Source organism: Cornus florida, unplaced genomic scaffold (genome assembly GCF_030987335.1).
Source record: "Cornus florida cultivar Cherokee Brave unplaced genomic scaffold, ASM3098733v1 CherokeeBrave_3.0.0_Hap2_Chr07, whole genome shotgun sequence".
Lineage (NCBI taxonomy): Eukaryota > Viridiplantae > Streptophyta > Magnoliopsida > Cornales > Cornaceae > Cornus > Cornus florida.
The window spans coordinates 75,481,490-75,500,700 of NW_026775577.1; the positions used below are offsets into that span (position 1 = coordinate 75,481,490).

Below are 19,211 nucleotides of genomic sequence, written 5' to 3' on the forward strand. Positions count from 1 at the left end.
GTGTTTGACAATGCTTTTGCTTTTGGTGTATGTAGTACTCGGACATCTTTCTTTGGAGAAAGAGATTGAATTACGAGAAAGTGATTGAAGTATTTTCTTTTCCAATTACCTTATTTTTTATTACATGCCAAGAAATGAACAAATTTTATAAATTAAAAAAAAATAATAATAGAAATTACGTATCATTGACTTGGGTCACCACACTAATTTAACAGAACTGAACAAACATGGGACAATGCTTGATCATTTCTATAATTCCGTTCAGGCTCTAGTGGGACAATGCTTATTATTGTGTCCGGTCGTGGTGGTGGTGGTGATAGCGGCCTTGTTGAGTTAGCTCGGGTGCCCGTTTCAATGAGACAATGCCTACAAGTAGGGCACGAGGAATGCGAATTGAGCCACTCAGCGATGCACCGAACATAAAACCCATGGTTGCATTTGGGAAGGAGTCGTACACACTCGCCATGTGTGAACTCCGAAAGACAAATCACACACTCGTTGTCCAAGGCTCGCTGATTCAACCCATCTGAATAAGTCAGTGTTGGGAAAGTGCTGAGAACCTTTTTCTTGATGCCTACATTGGCCAACTTAGGCGCCGGGTTGTTCATAGTCTCAGAGGCTACTAAATCTGTGCGCTTTAAAGCACACCTAATGATGGAATGCATTCCTAAACCTAGTGAGCATATTAGAGCACACAAGAGGACTACTAGGACCATTACATGGTTTGCATCAAATGGCAAGTGGCTATTTGGGCTCACGGGAGGGGTTGCCAAAGCAGGTGATAAATAAAGAGGAGCGTGTAGTAGCAACCTTCTTAAGTAGAACTGCCCTAGAAAATGTTGGAAGAACATAGTAGAAGAAGAGGAACACATGTTTGTACTGTTCAGTTAAAATAGTGTTTCATGCGTAGAGGGTATTTATTGAAAAAAGGTTGCTGAGATTCAAAAATGGGGTCCCCTCTCAATCTCAAATCTTTGTTTCATAATCAATTTGGGCTTATAAAATAATAATAAATAATAAATAAATTTGGGCTTGGGTCCACAAGTTGCAAGTTGCCCGATTGCAATCAAATCATGCACAAATAAATTAGGGTTTCTACATGGTCAGTAATTAAAGTAACATTATATCTACTAGATCTCCTAAAATTATATCCGCGTACATATAAGTAATAGTTGGTGAATAAAAATCCTTGAAAGTTATAAGATCGATTTAAATTTGACTCCAACCTATCCGTGCTACATGGAAACTAGTTTCTTACGCACTCATATGGATATTATCAATAGACTATAGAGAAACTATTGGAGATATTTTTTTTATTTTATTTTATACATAGCATTATGACTATAATATTTATAGAATAGTAAATAGAGATAGGCACAGCTTGTGTGTGTGTGTGTTTTTTTTTTTTTTTTTTTATTTTTTTTTTATTTTTTGCTGCTGCTGCTGTTGTTGTTGTTTGGGCACTTTAGAACCAGAAAGGTAGAAATGGTTTGTGTTGTTATGCGGAGAATAAATAACAAATGTGATGCACGTGATGTTCGATCTCTTCATGGGAATGCTTAGTCTAGGTGGATGAAGTTTATTGTAGATTTTATGAAGCAAACAAATTTCAATATAAAATTTAAAAAGATAATCTTTTTATGTGTTGGATTTTTATTTTTTATTTTTCCTTATAAAGTGGTCGTGGATATTTTCAGAGGAAAAGAAAAATCTGTGACAAGTGCCCTTTTAAAATTATGTGTCATTTGCTTTAATGTTCTCACAAAAATATCCATGGCCACTTCATAAGTAAGAATATAAAATGTGTTTTTGTTTCAAAACAAGCTGATAATTGCACTCTATATATGTAGTTTATTTGCAACAAAAACAGAGAGTAGCAAAAATACATTGGGGTGTTATGTGATGACCGTGTCAAATTTTTTTTTGGGCATTATTTTAGTTTACCTTATTTCTTTTTGTTGTCGGGTTATGTGAGCCTAAGGCCAAGTCAAGTGTTGAGGAATACTTCCCGACACTACATTCATTCATTCTTGCACATTTTACCCTCATGGCATGATGAAATTGCATTGCACTTGTATAGATTTTGATTTGTATTATTTGGGAGTATTTGTGTGATTATATTTTGAGGCATTTTCATTTTGGGAGTCTTTGTGCGAATATCTCTTGATGATATTTTTTTTTTTGGACAATAGTGAATATTAATATCTTTTGGAGATATTTCTTAGGGGAACTTTTGTGCAAATGGGGAAAGTTGGGAACAAGTCTTGTTTTGATTGGGCATGTGTTGAAGAGCGATTGGAAGCTTGTGGAGGGCTAGGATGATGACAAGTGGAGGGTGTGGATGTGTGTATGTGAGAGATAGTGCTAGGGGAAGTTTTTGAGATTTATATCATCTTTACTTACACACTTTTTCTCCTAATCTTCTTCATCTTTCTCACTTTATCTCACAACCTCCATTGAAGATCCACTTTGGACCTTCACTTTCTTCACTTTCCACTCACCTTTTAGACTAGCTATAGAAGGGAAAAATCTTAGGGACTCAAAGGCCATCAAAACCCTTCTCTTTGTTTTGGCTTTGGACCACTTTGCATTTGGATTTTCTAGGTTGTTATCCTAAAGTGAAGTAGGGTGTCGTGTAACTCTAAACTAGTATTTCTTTGTGTTTTGGAGTATATCATATGTGGTGCTTGTATTGTGTGAGTTATGAGAGTATTTAGTATACTTGATTCATAACCTAGACTTGTTTAATGTTCTAAGGCATGAGAAATGTTTCCCTATGATTTTCTTTGATTGTGTATTATAATCCTTGTGGTTAATTTAGCATACTGCAACCTTGAATACATATACCATCATGTAATCTTTTAGGTGTGGATTGTTATATGATATGTATATAGTCATTTCATTGTGGAATTGATATGCAAAGTAGTGAGCATGAATTGATGGATAATTAGATTGCTAGTGTATTTGTTAATGAAATGGTAGCATGCCTAAATTCTCTTTTTGTCTTGGTATTTCAAAATACTCAATAAGGTATTTGTATTTAAATTCATGTCATAGTCGCATTGGAGACTATATAGCATGATGTGTGTGAGCATTGGGACTTCAAGTGTGTTTGTGAAGTGCATTATTTAGTTTAAAATGTATATGCCACATGGTGGACTTTGTTGACGATTTTTGGGAGATGTTTGGGACAATGTTACTTTGAGAATGTGAGGGTTTGGCTCTCACGGGTGAGCTCGGGCTTCCCAAATATATAGTGGCCACTTGATTAGTTCCTGGTGGATTAGTAGCCCGTAAACAACTATTTTTCCCATGCCTGGAATATGTATATGATCGGGGGTGTGTGTGAGTCCAAGTCATCCCCATTATTTTATTTTGAGTTATATTTTCAAGTTGGCATACATGGTAGTGTAACTTGGTTCGGTTTACATTGAGTGTATATATCTTGTTTTTCATATATTCTGAATGGATTCAATTATTAGTCTTAGGAGAACTTTTAAGAATTCCCCTGGACTAGACGTTGGTGGCATATTCCATACATGTATTATATTTGCGGGACCAAAGAAACCAGTTTAATTTTATAATCCATTTCTTACGGAGTAATGTAAATTACTCACCCTAGTAAAGATGTATTGTTAATGGATGCACATTTTCCTTGGCTTGGATTACTTTTTATGTTATGTTTGGACTTCTTTTGGATATTGTACACATGCGAAGTGTTTGGCATGTTTGATGTAATATTTTATTTTTTGGCATATATGAAAATGTAATGTGCATACTTGAGAAGGGAAATGGTTAAGGAACTCATTTTAGCTTTTTGAGTTCTCTAACGATTTCCTTTTCTTCTCGTCTCTTTTGTGAAACTTCGAAATTAATGGAATGAGGCCTTTTAACCACTTTATTTGATGCATGTCTTCTTTCAAGTATATTACACACTTTCATATATGGATTTCACTCACTATGCCTTGCACCAATCTTAGGGTAGCTTTTGCACCAATCTCAAGGGTGCAAAACTACCAAGCATTAACAATGATTTAAATGAATCACATCCGTCCAACTCTTGAAACGCCTTCACTTTCTTAATCTCCTCTTTAATACAGTCTCGGAACAATTCAGTGTAGGAACAATTCAGTGTAGGTATTTGCGAAATTGGCATCCGCTTATAATTTGACCTCACTTTAGAGAATATCAATATAATTTACCCAAACATTTTTCATATCTGTGAGGTTAAAAAGTTATACAAACTTTAAAAAGTAGTGATATGTTCAAATTACTGCTGAAAAGTGGAAGCATGGTATTTGAGTTTTTAAAGGCAGTCCTTTACTGATGCCAAAAATTAAACATATATGTAGTCTCCTTCTACGAGTACACCCAGTTAACAAAGACCACGTTGTGCAATTGTTTGACACTGCTTTTGCTTTTCCTTTAGTTTAAATAATATATGTACCATCTTTCTTTAGTTGGTCTAAATTATATAAAAATAATAATAAAATTAAGATTACAAGAAAAATGATTAAAGTGTGTCCCTTTCCAACTATCTAATTTCTTAGTACATGCTAGGAAATGAATAATTTGTAAATAAAAAATAGATTTTACATATCTTGGACTTGTCTTATCACGCTAGGTTCCTTCATTTTCTCCAACATAAATTTTTACATTTTAACATTCTGATAGTTACGTATTAAACCCTCAGGCTCTAGTAGGCATTTTTTTTTTTTTCTATTGTTTCTGGTTGTTGTCGTGGTGGCCGCGGCAATGACTCTAATGAGTTAGTTCGGACAAAACTTTCGATTTTCAGCTAACGAATCTCAATGAGACAATGCCTACAAGTACGGCATAAGGAATGTGAATTGAGCCACTCATCGATGCACCGAACATGAAACCCATGCTTGCGGAAGCATATCTTCTAAAGTCACTTTGCTCTACTGTCTCATGCGGTATACATTATTTAGCCAATATTTGGCCACGTTCTTATTTATTTGTCATTAAAATCGCGTTTGGATGCAATAGTTACACAAAGTAGTTTACTGTCTCACCACCATCTTCACCCTCAAAGCAAGGTATTCTCATAGTGCCAGCTAAATAATGGCAAACATAAATTTAATCAACTCAACATATTATTTATGTTATTACTAATTTTACTACAAAAAAATAAAGCGTCATAAAAATCATTGTCATAAGTTAATTTAAATAATTCCATCCCAAGGTTAAAGTCGCTTGGACTAACTTTAGACAACATATAAAATACTCAATGTTTACAAAATACTCGATGTTTAGCAAAATAATGAAAAGCGTCATAGCCTTTTTTTGTCCAATGTATACAGGACTCGATCGACGTGAAGTGACTACACATCAACCGGTTGGGGCTTTCGGTCTACATCTGATCCTTAGGCGTTGACCGCTATCTCCAATTTTTTGGGATAGATTTATGTGTGACATATTAGTTATTTAGTATTATATATGTGAATACCTTTTTTTGATGATGAAGGTGGTGAGTATGAATTTTTTATTATTATTATTATTATTTTTATGTATAGAGGACTCGGTCGACGTGAAGTGGCTATATATCGACCGGTTGGAGGTTTTTGGTCGACATCTAGACTTAGGCGTCAACCGGTATCTTCAATTTTTTGGGCTAGATTTATGTGTGACATTAGTTATTCAGCACTATGTGAATACCATTTTTTTATGGTGAAGGTCATAAGTGTGGCAAATAATATTTCACTTTGCCAAGTTTTTTTCATAAATGTCAAATAATAACATGTGAATATATTTATGTGTAATTGCTGCATACATTTAATATTAAACTTTGCCAAGTCTTTTTCATAAATATCAAATAATAACCTGTCAATACATTTATATGTAATTGCCGCATACATTTAATATCAAATAATAACATGAATAATATGTTGAATTAAGTTACATTTATGTGTGACATTATTTAGTCGGCACTATGTGAATACTTTCACTACAGCAGTTATGGTTTTCATCAGCACTCAAAAACACTGGTGAAAGTCTAAAAAAACGCTGGTAATATTAAACTTTGCCAAGTCTTTTTCATAAATATCAAATAATAACCTGTCAATACATTTATATGTAATTGCCGCATACATTAAATATCAAATAATAACATGAATAATATGTTGAATTAAGTTACATTTATGTGTGACATTATTTAGTCGGCACTATATGAATACTTTCACTACAACAGTTATGGTTTTCACCAGCACTCAAAAACACTGGTGAAAGTCTAAAAAAACGCTGGTAATTACCAGCGTTTTTAGAAGACCACTGGTGATTCTAACGTTGGTAGGCCTTTACCAGTACTTTTTTAAGAGCGTTGGTATGAGCGGTCATGGTCAATACCGAGATGATAATAAAGTATGTAGTGTGGCCAAGTTTAAATTTAGAGATTGCCACTACCACTTTTAACTATAAATATAGATAGAGTGAGTAGGGATCGTCTCAAGGGAAAGGAGGTGTATTTATGCTTGGAAATTAATGTAGGATTAGTAAGTCAAGTGATCAAAGATGATTGGTAGTTGATTAAGTGAACTAAAATACAATTAAAAACAATGCAAGTAAATAGCAATCTAAAAAGTAGGGAAAAGATATAGGAAAGAGGTCTTGGGGCTTAGAGTCACCACTAAGTTTTACTTCATCAAATACTAGCAATTGTACATTAATGGGAAAATTTAAATTGTAAATTGTGTGTGTGTGCCACTAATTGAAACTAAGCATGGATGGCAAATAAGTATAGATTGTCTAGCTAATTTTAATGAATAGCACAACCCATCGAATGAGACCAATATCCATTCAATTAAACCATAATTAATGCACACAAAAATATCTAGAGTCATACATTCTTCGCATTTATAAGTATGGAACACCAAACAACAAGAATGGATTGTCCACCTACTTAAGAAATTGAAGCAAATACACTACAACTAAGGTAAAGGCATGAAAATTAAACTAATTAATCTAGAGATATGGCACAATCCATCAATAAATAAGCATGAACCATCAAATAAACTACAAGAATGTTCAATTAAGCACCATGTCTTGACCATCACTAGATTAATATCATCAACACACATAGACATGCATTAATTTCATCAAATCTAGAAACATGAACATGAACATGAACATAAATTATAGCATACATAAACATATGAATAGAACCAAATGATCAATTGAAAGCATTAATTTATACAAATCAAGTGGAAATTACAAAATCTATATTTGTTCATGGTCAAAACATCTATTACAACTAAAATTCTCAAAAATACATAGAAGTTAAGTTTGAGAAGCAAGCCTAGGGGTTATCTCTAGCCCCAAGAGAAGGACTTAGCCACTCATTGTAGTGGTCATGGAACCCTCAAGGGCTAGCTTGGAGGTTGGCATCATCATCTTTATCCTTACTTTCTTTCCCAAAACTCTAATTCTAGAGAGAGGAATATTATTATTTTTTTAATAATTGGTAATATCTATCTCTTAATATCATACAATATGGTTCAATAAATCAATTACATACTCCTTTGAGTAAGGACAAAGTCAGAATTACAGCATCTGATTGGAGGAAATTCGCAACTACACAAGTTAGGTAGAAATCAACGCGCTCAAGAATTAAACAGCTCACTGCCAGCAGTATTTTCGATCGATCGAAGATTCTCGATTGATCCAATATTTAGCTTCGATCAATCGAAAATATTGCTGGCAGTGAGCTATTTAATTCTTGAGCGCACTGATTTCTATCCAACACTTAGCTTCGATTGATCGAACCTGACGTGGCATCAAAAATATCTTCTGGGCCTTGTCCACTTTGTTGAGCTGGCACCACCTCATTTCGATCGATTGTATCGATCGAACCTCCTCTAGTGCAATTTTCTTGGCTTCTTTCCAACTTTGCTTCTTAGCTCTAAAATTGAGCTAAATGACTCTTGTTAGCCTGTTTGAACTTTGTTAACCTGAAATAGGCAAAAACACAAATAAATATCTAAGACATGAAAGTAAGATAGATGAATAGACTAAAATACCCTAACTTAGGTGCTAAAATACGTCACATTTGAGCACTCATCACACCCCCAAACTTAGATATTGATAGTACCTAGCAATGAACTACAAGGAAAACAAAGAAATAAACAATTAAGTAACTATGAACTAGAAAACAATAAAACATAACGCCACTTTCATTGGAAACACGATTACATTTAGCATATGCAACAAGCTTTTTGAACCCCTAAGTTACCCCTAATGGACAAGTGAAGTCTCGTGAGGGTTTCCAGAAATGATACCCACAAACATTGAGCTCTTTCTCACAAGAGAGTTACCAATATACAAAACAAGCATTGGGAGAAAACTACCTCAAGTATGCAATTTTTCAACCCTTTCTAAGCAATCTCCCAAAATCTTAACATCAAGCAAGCGAGTACGGTCTTCCACAAATCAATCTCATGATCATGCAAATCAAAACAACTCTAAAATCCTTTTTGAGTGAACCAGTATCAAATATGTTACTATCTAAGCCAACTAAAGAAATAATTACATCCTTACCCTCAAACTAGCACACAAATCTAGTACCGATCATCAAGACAAAGAGTAGACCTTTTATTAAAGCTTTATTCACTAGATGTACTTATCTTTTCACTCGATTTTTTTTTTTTTTTTTTACCTTAATCCTAAGGATCAAAGATGGAAGAATAGTGCAATGTACTGATCTATTAAGCTTTCTAGCGATCCATAAGGTCGAGCGTTAGGTCAATGACTCCCAAACCGGACGACTTTAGGGCATTAGGTGTTTGAACACCCCTAAGGACTTACAAGCTCAAATCAACTAGGCTACAAATCAAAACAACATCCATCTAATCATTTCCCACTTCTCACCTTTTGGGAGAAGTCCTCACGTTTTTATTTGCTTTTGCAACAAGTTCTTTTTTTTCCTTCATATTATTAACCTAGAGTTTGGGCCTTCCACCTTTCGACATGAGAAATTCAGTGCTTGATGAGGCTAGAATCACAACTACTCAATGAAAAGGGTTTGTTATCCACTTTTATCAAGAATGAAAGCTTTCAATGCACTACTAGCTCTATTGGGATATAACCAAATCAATAGTTAACAAAGCATGTGCCCCACAAATGAATGCTAGTGTGTGCCTATGCTAGTGTAGAATCCTAGAGTGAATATCAAAACAATCACAAGATCAAGATGATGTGGACCACAAATGCAAGCAAGATATCAATCTTTCAAAAATTTACTCCTTAATGGCATCTACAAGGCATACAAGGAGTATTGGACTCTCAAGTCAAGCAATTTTTTAAATTCTAAGTATCATGGTCCTCAAAAGATCAAAGTCATAGCCCAAGACTCTCAAATCCTACCACGTGCATAGAAAGTAAGTGCGACATGTAAAATATGCAAATACACCCCCAAACTTAATCTTTACATTGTCCTCAATATGCAAAGAAGCAATAGATAATGGAAAGAGTATACCAAATGGGTGAAGCAAAAGGGACCCGGTAACGGAAGCTTAGCATTGGAAGGCGTACCCCAAACTTAGATTCCGAAAACCTGTCTGAAAATGGTCACACTAAAAACTGTCAAAGTATATGCATCAATGATATAAATGAGAGATGAAACTAAGAACTGGGCAAAAATCATGGCATTTAGCAATGTAAAGCTCATAACATCCAAAACTAATATCAAAGATACAAAAATCTATATATAGAATATAAATGCAAGATTAAATATCGACAAATCAATGTATCAGTGCAATGGAAGCAATAATATCCCACAAAATATCTGAAAACCTAGTGTAAGTGTTAAGATAGTGCAAAAATATCGCAGTCATAATAGTGCAGATAGCAAATAATGAAAAGAAGAGAAAATGGTGGAATCAGACAGAATGATCTGGAGTAATCATGTTCGCAATATGCTGCAGCACGGCAGACATCTCGGTGCTGTGGTGAGTGAGAGAATCTGTAAGGTCAGTCCGCAGTGCGCCAAGCTCACCTCTCATTGTAGCTACATCTACTCGCAGCTCATCCGATCACCGAACTAAATCATCTTGTCTCCTTACTAGATCGTCATGCCTCCTCATGACATCCTCGTGCCGCCCAATCATATCAGCTCTGAAAGATATGAAGTCTGTGTGCAGTTGAGCTACCTCTGATCTATAGCTAGAATCAGTGCTGGTATGTGCTATCGGCTAGGTAAGAGGGGCATGTGAAAGGCCAATATGCTAAGATGCAATAGGTACATCGGGTAGGGAGGTAGAACCTACAGTGGTAATGCGACGTCTCTATCTAGGGGGACATCTGTCTGCTGTATCATCTTCTGGAGCATCGTTTGCAGCGGTTGACTATGCTGCTGCTCTCTACTGTCTCCTCATACCCCTGTTTGTCCTATTCTTACAGCATGAATTAAAAGTCTTATTCCACCGGGTTAAATCATAAGCTCTCCTCGCTCTCTCTATATCAGGCTCTGGAATCTCCTTAGGGTCAAACTGATACCCTTGGTCTAAAAGTAGCTGAGTAATCAAATGGCCGAACAGTAAAGGCCAAGTGTCTGCTCTAGAATTGTGTATGTGATGCAGGTTCTTCCAGAGCTTGTGTATGAGCTCCGAAATCAGTGTAGGGATGGAAATCCAGTACCCTTGGTCTAGATAATATAAAGCCTGAAAGATCCCCTCTCGCCGCTGAGTGCCATAGCCTGTCGGGAATACATTGAGGTGTAGCACTAAATCAAAAACTAATATCGGGGATCAATCTCGACCCAGTCTGCAAAGGTGTGCCCCTTAAATGCAGTATGTGGAGATAATGTAGCCACCATAGTCAGCTCAATGGGAAAAGGTGGAGCAGTAGAATATAGAGGCTCTTGAGAATCATCAACTAATGGAGAAGTGTGGGAACAACGACTGGCAGCAGCTATGGCCAGAAGAAAAATATCTATCTCCTGGCTATCAATGGTGGTATGGAGAAGAAATCGGTCATCCTCATCCATCTGGAGGTGCTAATAAAATAGAGCAACCAATCGGGGATAAATGACTGTGTCTGCTGGAGTCATAATGGCACCAATGCCCCACCTCATAAGCTCATCATAGGACCACTTGGTCTGATCCAAAGTAGAAAATAGGTCCGTATCAAATCTGTACTTGGTCTCCTGTATCTTACTGGCATAAAACTCAGTAGGAACCTCTCGAATAATGGCATGTTTAGCGTCTATGGAAGATGGCTCAGACTGGATGCAGATGATGAAGAAGTTGAGGAAGACTCGGCCACTGGGGATGGAGGAGGCTGTGGCACTCTGTGAACTCTTTTTCCAGTGAGAGTCTTTCGTCTACGCTGCATCTGTAAAAACATAAGTATAAATCAGTACACAGGTATAGGATAAGGTAAGCAACTGATAAGGAAACATAAAGCATGCTTGAATCAAATAGAAATAGATAATAAACAAATAGGATAATGCCTGTGCAAGAAATGAATAAGAAAGCTTCAGAATCATTATTCTACATGCCTTAGCTAGACAAAACAGATCAGATATGCAATGATGGCATAGAGGGCAGAAAAGTCACAGATGGAACATTTGGAGCAGAAATATGATCAACAGGACAAACATAGGCTGTGATGTGCATAAATGATGCAACGTTCATTCACAAACCGAAAACTCAAGTAGATGCTACAATGACATGACAAGTAGACCCTAGGATGACATCGTATCAATTCCTAAGCAAGAATGTTTACAAGTGTAACAGTGAAGATCAAATACAATAAGCAGGATAACATGGAGCATATAGTCATAACAACTGTCAACCTAGGACTCAAGAAGCAGGCATGTCATGTAATAAAGACTAAGTGAAATGCACGGTTACAAAACACTACAATCCAAGGCATATTATGACAAGCAAGTTTAAGAATGAATCCTGGACATGGTATACAACTAGATGGCATATCTCATAATGACACACATATATCGACAACAACTCCAAGAAAAAGAAATATCCTGTACTACAATGCAATAATGTAATGACCCGGTCTTTTTCTTCCTTTCCTTTTTCTCAGATTTTTACTGATATTTTTTTTTCCCGTTGTCTTTTCCTTTCTGAGTTCGGTTTCTCGTCACTTGGTGTCATTTCGAGTGCTCTGGATTGATTCTTGACTCTTTTCCTTGGATTGACGACTTCCTTTGAGGACCGAGTCATTTTCACATTTTCACTTTTGTGACACTATTCACTTTTCGTCTTTTCCCGTTTGTCACTTTATTGGCACGACCTCACTTTTTGTGTTCGGATTTGATTCTGATTTTGCATGCATCCACGATATTTAAGTTCCATGCCATCTGTATTTTTACTTTCTTAGAAAAGCATGCTTAGTATTTACTTTTCTTGTAAAGGGTATGGATGCATAACTTTTTTTGTAATATTCTTAACTTGTGGGGTTTTAGTGTAATTAAATAAAGTAATTATTTTTCATCTTAGGGACCTTTTTGCAATTTAATTTGGAAGATATTTTAGAAAATGACATTTTTATAATTTTTGAAAAATGTGACAAGTGTCACATTCTCATGGTGCCACTTGTTGGCATTGGGGTGGAGTGACTTGGATGCATCATCTAGTGACATTTGGAGGGTAGGAATTCACCCACTTGTTGGCCTAGGATTGGTACACTTGTTGGCTTAGATGGTTGACAAGTGTAGGCTTGAGATTAAGCCTAGGAAGGAACCTTGGATTTGTGACAAGTGTAGGTTCACAATTAAGTCTTACAATTATTTTTGGGCCACTTTGGGATTATGGTTTTAAAGAAGGGTTTCTTGTGCAATTAACCAAACTTGTATGTGTTGACCATGGTGTAAGATCACATAATGAGTGGAGGATTTCTATTTCCTCCGCTCACACTTCATTCATTGTTTTCATTATCTTCCTCACCAAAAACCCTAGCTTCCATGGATGAAGCTTAAAGCTTTAAGCTTTGACTTGATTTTTGAGAGCCTTCCATTAATTTCCAAGCTTAACCTTGGGAATACTTTTTGTTCCCTTCATCCTCCTCTTCATAACCCTTGAAGGGTTTGCCATTTTGTGTTGATTTGCCTTGGATTCAAGAGGGACAATCCTCTTGTGAGGTAGAGGGTGTTGTAATTTATTACCTAAGGGTATTCCTTACTTTTGTAATGATATATAAGTTGTATGCATGTCTTTTGTTAACTTGAGAAATTAATGATGTATCATAACTTGCATATAACATACTTCAGTCTTGGTATATGGCATGGCCATGACATGATCTTTGTTATATATTAAATTGGGATGATTTAAATGAGTTTTAAAATCTAGAGATTAAATGAATTTAATTTGATTTAAATTCTAGTTAATTGTGTTTTGCTTGTATTCCATTTTTGACTTGATATATGGTATGACCATGACTTAGTACTAGACATATATTAATTTGAGGTCATTTGAACAACTTTTGAAATCTAGAGATTTAATTGATTTAAAGTAATTAAATTCTATTTGATGCTATCTTGCTCATTTTGCACTTTTGATTTGATATATGTAATGAGCATACTATGTTGTTTAACATATATTAATTAGAGGTTATTTGAATTTGATTTGAAATTTAGAGAATTTAATTATTTTGTTTAATTAAATTCTATCTAATGACTCCATGGATCTATTTGTGTTTTAGAAGTTGTTTCTATATTCAAATCATGGACTTGGACTTATTGTGTATTCACTTGGTTGTGTTTTGAGCAATTGATAACATTGTTGTTATATTTATATTCATGAGAACATATTTTCTTATTAGAATATATTGTTGCCTTATGTAATGAATTGCACACTTTGTAATTGACATTATATATACTATTTTAGAATTTAATCTCTAAGGCATGGATTATGTGATTTCAACCTACTTGTGCATGGAAGGTGTTTTCGTACATTATATAAATTATGTATAAGTTGTGAATTTATTTGATTTATTTAGGAGTCTTAGGACATTGTTGTTACAAGTGACATGGCTAGAGTTTGGCTCTAGTGCAGGAGGTATGAGTTCTCCCCAATTGAGATAGTGCGCACTAGGGTGGTCTTCCCAGCGGGTTAATGCCCGGAATAACCGTATTGATCTTGGTTTATCCCGAGACGTGATGTCCAAGTCTTCCACTAGTTGATTTCGCATTCAATTCCAAGTTGACAATCATGTTCAATTGTGACTTGTGGTTTTGGTTATTGGCGATTTTGATGTTGTTAAGTACATCTATGTTGTATGATTTTAATGAATCATTGTAAAAATTTGATGTTGTTAAGTACATCTATGCTAAATTATTATATTTAGTTGTTTTCGCACTTTAGATTTCAAGTTGATAACTTTGAGAATTTATATCTTGTTGCTTTGTATAGTATGCCCTTATGTTGTTTGGGATTGCATGCATGATGTGATTTATGCTAGAAATGTTTTAAGATAGCTTAGGATGCTCCCTGAGTCTAACCTTTGAAATAGACGTTAGGTAGCATGACTCTTTTGAATTGTTTCAAGTCAATGTAAAAATCTCTAAAGAAATCGAGTCATGCATGCTCATTCTTTACGAGTAAGCTTGTTTATTCACCTCGAAGTTATTGGGGGGCTGTTTCAGGTACGAAGATTTTGTTCGTGATGTTCATCATTGCTTGGATGATTGTAAACTTGAAGGTTTTTAATTCTTGTAAAGGTTGGCTTGGAATGCCACTTATAGCCTTTTATGTCAAAATGTGTATATTTGATTTTATATATGTAATATGTACATGAGTACACTCTTTACAATGTATTTGATATGTATGGGATGAGGCCGGAGGCCAATGATATGTAATTTGTATCCTATGTAATTTTTGACTTCATGGAATATTATGAAAATATTGAAAAACATTGAGTTATTGCTTCACCATGTTTGCATCGGATGTGGGAATTCCATTTTGATTCTTCCATAGGGTCTCACTAATCATGTATAAAGTGTGGCCAAGGGCCAAACGGTATTTTGAAACCATTTCATAATTTTGAATTCCGAGTTTTCATTCCAAGTTCTATTTTTGTCATTTTGGCCGTTGGTGGGTCGGATTTCAGCGGTATTTTTAAGCCGTTGATCATTGTAGCACATCCTACTAGGTAAGTTACTTTTGCGTGCATGTTTGTTTCTGGGCAAAACCTCATTCTTTGTGATTTGAGCCTTCTATGGACTCATTTTACGTTTTTATTGCATAATCTGATCTAGGGGCATTCTTGACTTTTTATAGTGGTGTTATTTTCTTCTTTCAACATGGTTGAATAGAAAACGTGATTTTAGGGGGGGTTTTTTCTTCGTATTTTTCCATAAAATGTCGTCTTGGTACCGAAAATCGTTCACGAAATTCAGCTTTCAGTTTTGCATTTAGCAGCTTTTTGGACCCTCATGACCAGATTTCATGGAGGGGCATTTTGGGCATCTTACAGTGAGTTTTTTTCGATTCTTTTTTCAATACCACATAGAAAACTCAATTTTGAGAGGGGTTTCTTTTTTGTGTTTTTCCAAAAAAATATCATCTTGACCTTCAAAAATCCAATATTTGACAGAAAACCCCTTGCTGCCAGTTTTCTTTGTTGAACCTACTGTTTTTGCTTTCTAACCAATGAGAAGGGGTCTCCTAAATGGTTAGATGTGCTTGGGCAGTGTTGTGGTCATGATTTTTAGCCTCCTAACTGGTTAGGAAGGTGTGGTAACCGATTAGATGTTCTAGGGTTGGCTCATTTTGACCTTTTTGACCATTCTTCTTCCATTAGCCATATCTTCTTCATCCGGACTCCGAATTAAGTGATTCTTGAGTCTAAGTTCACTAATTTTTCGTTGTCTTTCCAATGGTGCACTTGGTAGCACCCACTTTCATGTTGGAAATGACCATTTTGCCCCTAGGTTCATTCTTGTCAGTTTTTGAAACGTCGCTTCCGCATTTATTTCTTTTGGGTTCCGTGACCTCGTTGAGGGTCACATTGGTGTCTTAGAGACGTATTGTATCTCTAGAGACCATCGTTTCATCTTTTGCTTCTGCATTCTGGATCCAGTTCGGGTCATCACAGGACACACTAGGTTGAAAAATCCAGGGTCGTTACAAACAAAATCAACGTCCTATGATCACTCATGACTCGTGACCCCCTCTATAGCTTAAATGAAGCAGAGAATGGTCAAATACTGAGAATACAATAAGCTTACCATCTGGAAGTCAAAATCTGGACCGGGGAAAAAACTCGGTCCTTAAGAATAGATCATAAGTGTATAAGATATCAAGACAAATGGCATATGAACAGATAAACATCAATATCAAGCCAACACAGTCCTAACTTGATTCAAATTGCATTTCAAAATCTCAAGTTGTGCAAGAATTGATACTAAGGCTAAAGAATAGAAACAACATCCAAATCATGCATTTCAAACTCAAAAGTCCATAACACACCCCCAAACTTAGTCAAAAGTCAATCCCAAGAAGATGTGATCAAAGGATGCACAAAAAATCTCAAAAACTGTCAATGTGCTATAAGTATGTGCAAAATGGTGTATATACAAGCAATAGGTTGCAATTATTCCAAAGGCACACAATTATTCAAAAGAGATCAAATTTGACAAGTTTCAAAGTCATTTAAACAATAATGGAATTAATTGACTTCAAACAGTTGGGTTGGAATGGCAATTCAACTCAATTTGCAAGAGAAAATCAAGAATCATGATAAGGAATGTCAAGATACATTAAGCTTGTGCCCTAGCATTATGAAAGTACTTGCAAGCACTTTTAATTCTCTATAATGCTTTTGTACTTAAAATCAATCTCAAAGCAATAATAGCATTTCAACAAGGTTTCTGTTGTGTGTGTCTGTGTGTGTGTGTGTGTATTTTGGTTTCAACAAAAAAACAAAACTACTGTGCAAATCTCAAACCCATTGAAAGGTACATCAATGTCTAACAGCTCAAGATGCAATAATTTCAAAACACATCATACTCTAAAGAATGATATCTGTAACCAAGAAAGAGTGAGTACCAAGGCTGGTTGGATACTACTGATATGTAAATTCAGACTTAAAATTAACTAATGCATTAAAAATAAAGTACGTGTTTTAAACAAAGAGGCAAAAAATGCCCAAGACTTGTAGTGTCAACATTATGAGAGAAGTTTTCACAAATTTATTTAATCAGCCATGGGTGTCCCCATATTACACCTGAATGTCCGACAGATAGATAACATTAGAAACTGAAACAGTATGGCATTTATGGCAGCCATGAAAGGGTACAAGATGATTTTGACCATGCCCTCTTATACCAGCTTGGAAAGAAGGGTCACCATGAGAGCATTCGGGGCTGAGCTGATCCTCACCGATCCAACGAAAGGGATGGGAGGAACTGTCAAGAAGGCTTACGAACTTTTGGAATCCACACCAGGTGCTGTCATGCTGCAACAATTTTCAAATCCCGCCAATACTCAGGTAATTAACCAGTCCTGCCTGCCGAATTTGAGTTGACGTACTCTATTCTATTCTATGTTTGTCTCGTATTGTTTGGAATTTTGTTACATTACTTGTTAATTCTAAGTTATGTTTAATTATAGTGTACATTAGTTCTATATTTTGTTTAAATTCCATTAAGTACTTTAATAATTGAATTAGCATCGATATCACTAGGGTATTGCCCATTCAAAGTAAAAGAAATCCTCTTTTTGTCTATACAGGAACCAAGATGCAATTTCAAGACTTCATTCACACAACGTACATACTTTCTTCAAAATATATATCATTTTCTGCACGAAATCCTAGTAATGATTTTGAATCCAAGTTGAAACAAGCAGTTCTATATCTCCACAAATACCTCCATCGGCGTGAGAGAATACAAGTACAAGCTGCTTCCTTAAGTGTCAAACGAGAGAGGATGGTGATGAGGATGTCGTCTCGCAATCCACTTATTCCATCCTTCCTATTCCTATTCCGATTCCGATTCCTCTGATCAACATCCAAATAATCATATAAACACAAGAAAAAGAAACCATCATCAACAAAAATTAATAGAAACCACACTCTACTAAAAGTTTTAAGGACCACCATTCAAACATCACAATTTGAAAAAAAAAACAGACAGACAATAGTTCTAGTTTTATTCATGAAAAACAAAACTTTTCCTCTTCTTGCTCTCTTTCTACAATTTCACACATTCATATCCAAACACACCAATTGCCACAGGTAACTGAAAAACACAACTAAAGGAGCTGAGATTGACCTCCACATTATCATTAAAAAAAAAAAAAAAAATTAAAAGAGCACGGGGCCATTGTCCTAAGTAGTATAATCTCTCCCCTTCGGAGTTTCAAGCCATAAGTGGGGCAAAAATTGTGCGAATGTGAGACTCATCTACTATATTAAATATACATATATATGGTAGAGATCGAATATCTGTACACAGTTCAGCAGATGAAGTAACAACCATATAAATAAATTACAATCACATACTCACTTAAACAGCAAGACATAAAAATGTAATTTAGAAAGAGACAGAGAGAGCACTTACCTTGATAATCTGAAGAGATAAAAAAAGAAACCCACACAAGCATTAACACCATAATCCTTTTCCAGCTGACGTTTGATGTCAAAATTTGCTGAAAACAGAAAGCAAAAGTTTAAGGATCACTAACATAGAAGATAAAGAACACCACACCACATAGGCTTTACTCACCATATCCGTTTTATCCTCTTTAGGTACCAGTGGTTGGAACATGGACTCAACTAGAACTGGATATGGAAAAGTTACCGCAAACGCAAAGGAGAAAAATACATATTTTTAATCCATACAAAAAAATAATAATAAAAAAAAAATATAAAATAAAATAAAACAAAACCCATACATACAAGTTAGCAGTTAGAGAGAGAGAAACCCATACATACAAGTTAGTAGTGAGAGAGAGAGAGAGAGAGAGAGAGAGAGAGAGAGCGAGGGGGGGGGGGGGGGGGGGGCAAGTTTGAGAGTTGAGAGACTGTAATGACCCGGTTATTTTCCTTTTTCTTCTTTTTTTTCTCAGATTTTCACGGATATTTTTTTTCCGTTGATCTTTTCATTTCTGAATTTGGTTTCTCGTTACTTAGTGTCATCTTGAATGCTCGGAAATGGTTTCCGATACTATTTCCTTTGAATTGACGACTTCCTTTGAGGACCAAGTCTTTTCCACTTTTGTGACACTATTCACTTT

General features: G+C 35.5%; 1 protein-coding gene and 1 long non-coding RNA gene across 2 annotated transcripts; both read right to left on the reverse strand.

Moving 5' to 3' along the window:
• Positions 1–203: 203 nt before the first annotated feature.
• On the reverse strand, positions 204–872 carry LOC132266316 (RING-H2 finger protein ATL78-like). The gene has a single exon (XM_059767172.1). It carries the CDS (start codon positions 870–872, stop codon positions 204–206), a length of 669 nt encoding a protein of 222 aa, XP_059623155.1.
• Positions 873–17,408: 16,536 nt separating this feature from the next.
• Positions 17,409–18,861, reverse strand: LOC132267313 (uncharacterized). Its single transcript, XR_009468976.1, has 3 exons — positions 18,701–18,861; positions 18,536–18,623; positions 17,409–17,973 (listed from the first exon to the last, which is right to left on the reverse strand). It is a non-coding gene; the product is annotated as an uncharacterized LOC132267313 (long non-coding RNA).
• Positions 18,862–19,211: the final 350 nt, after the last annotated feature.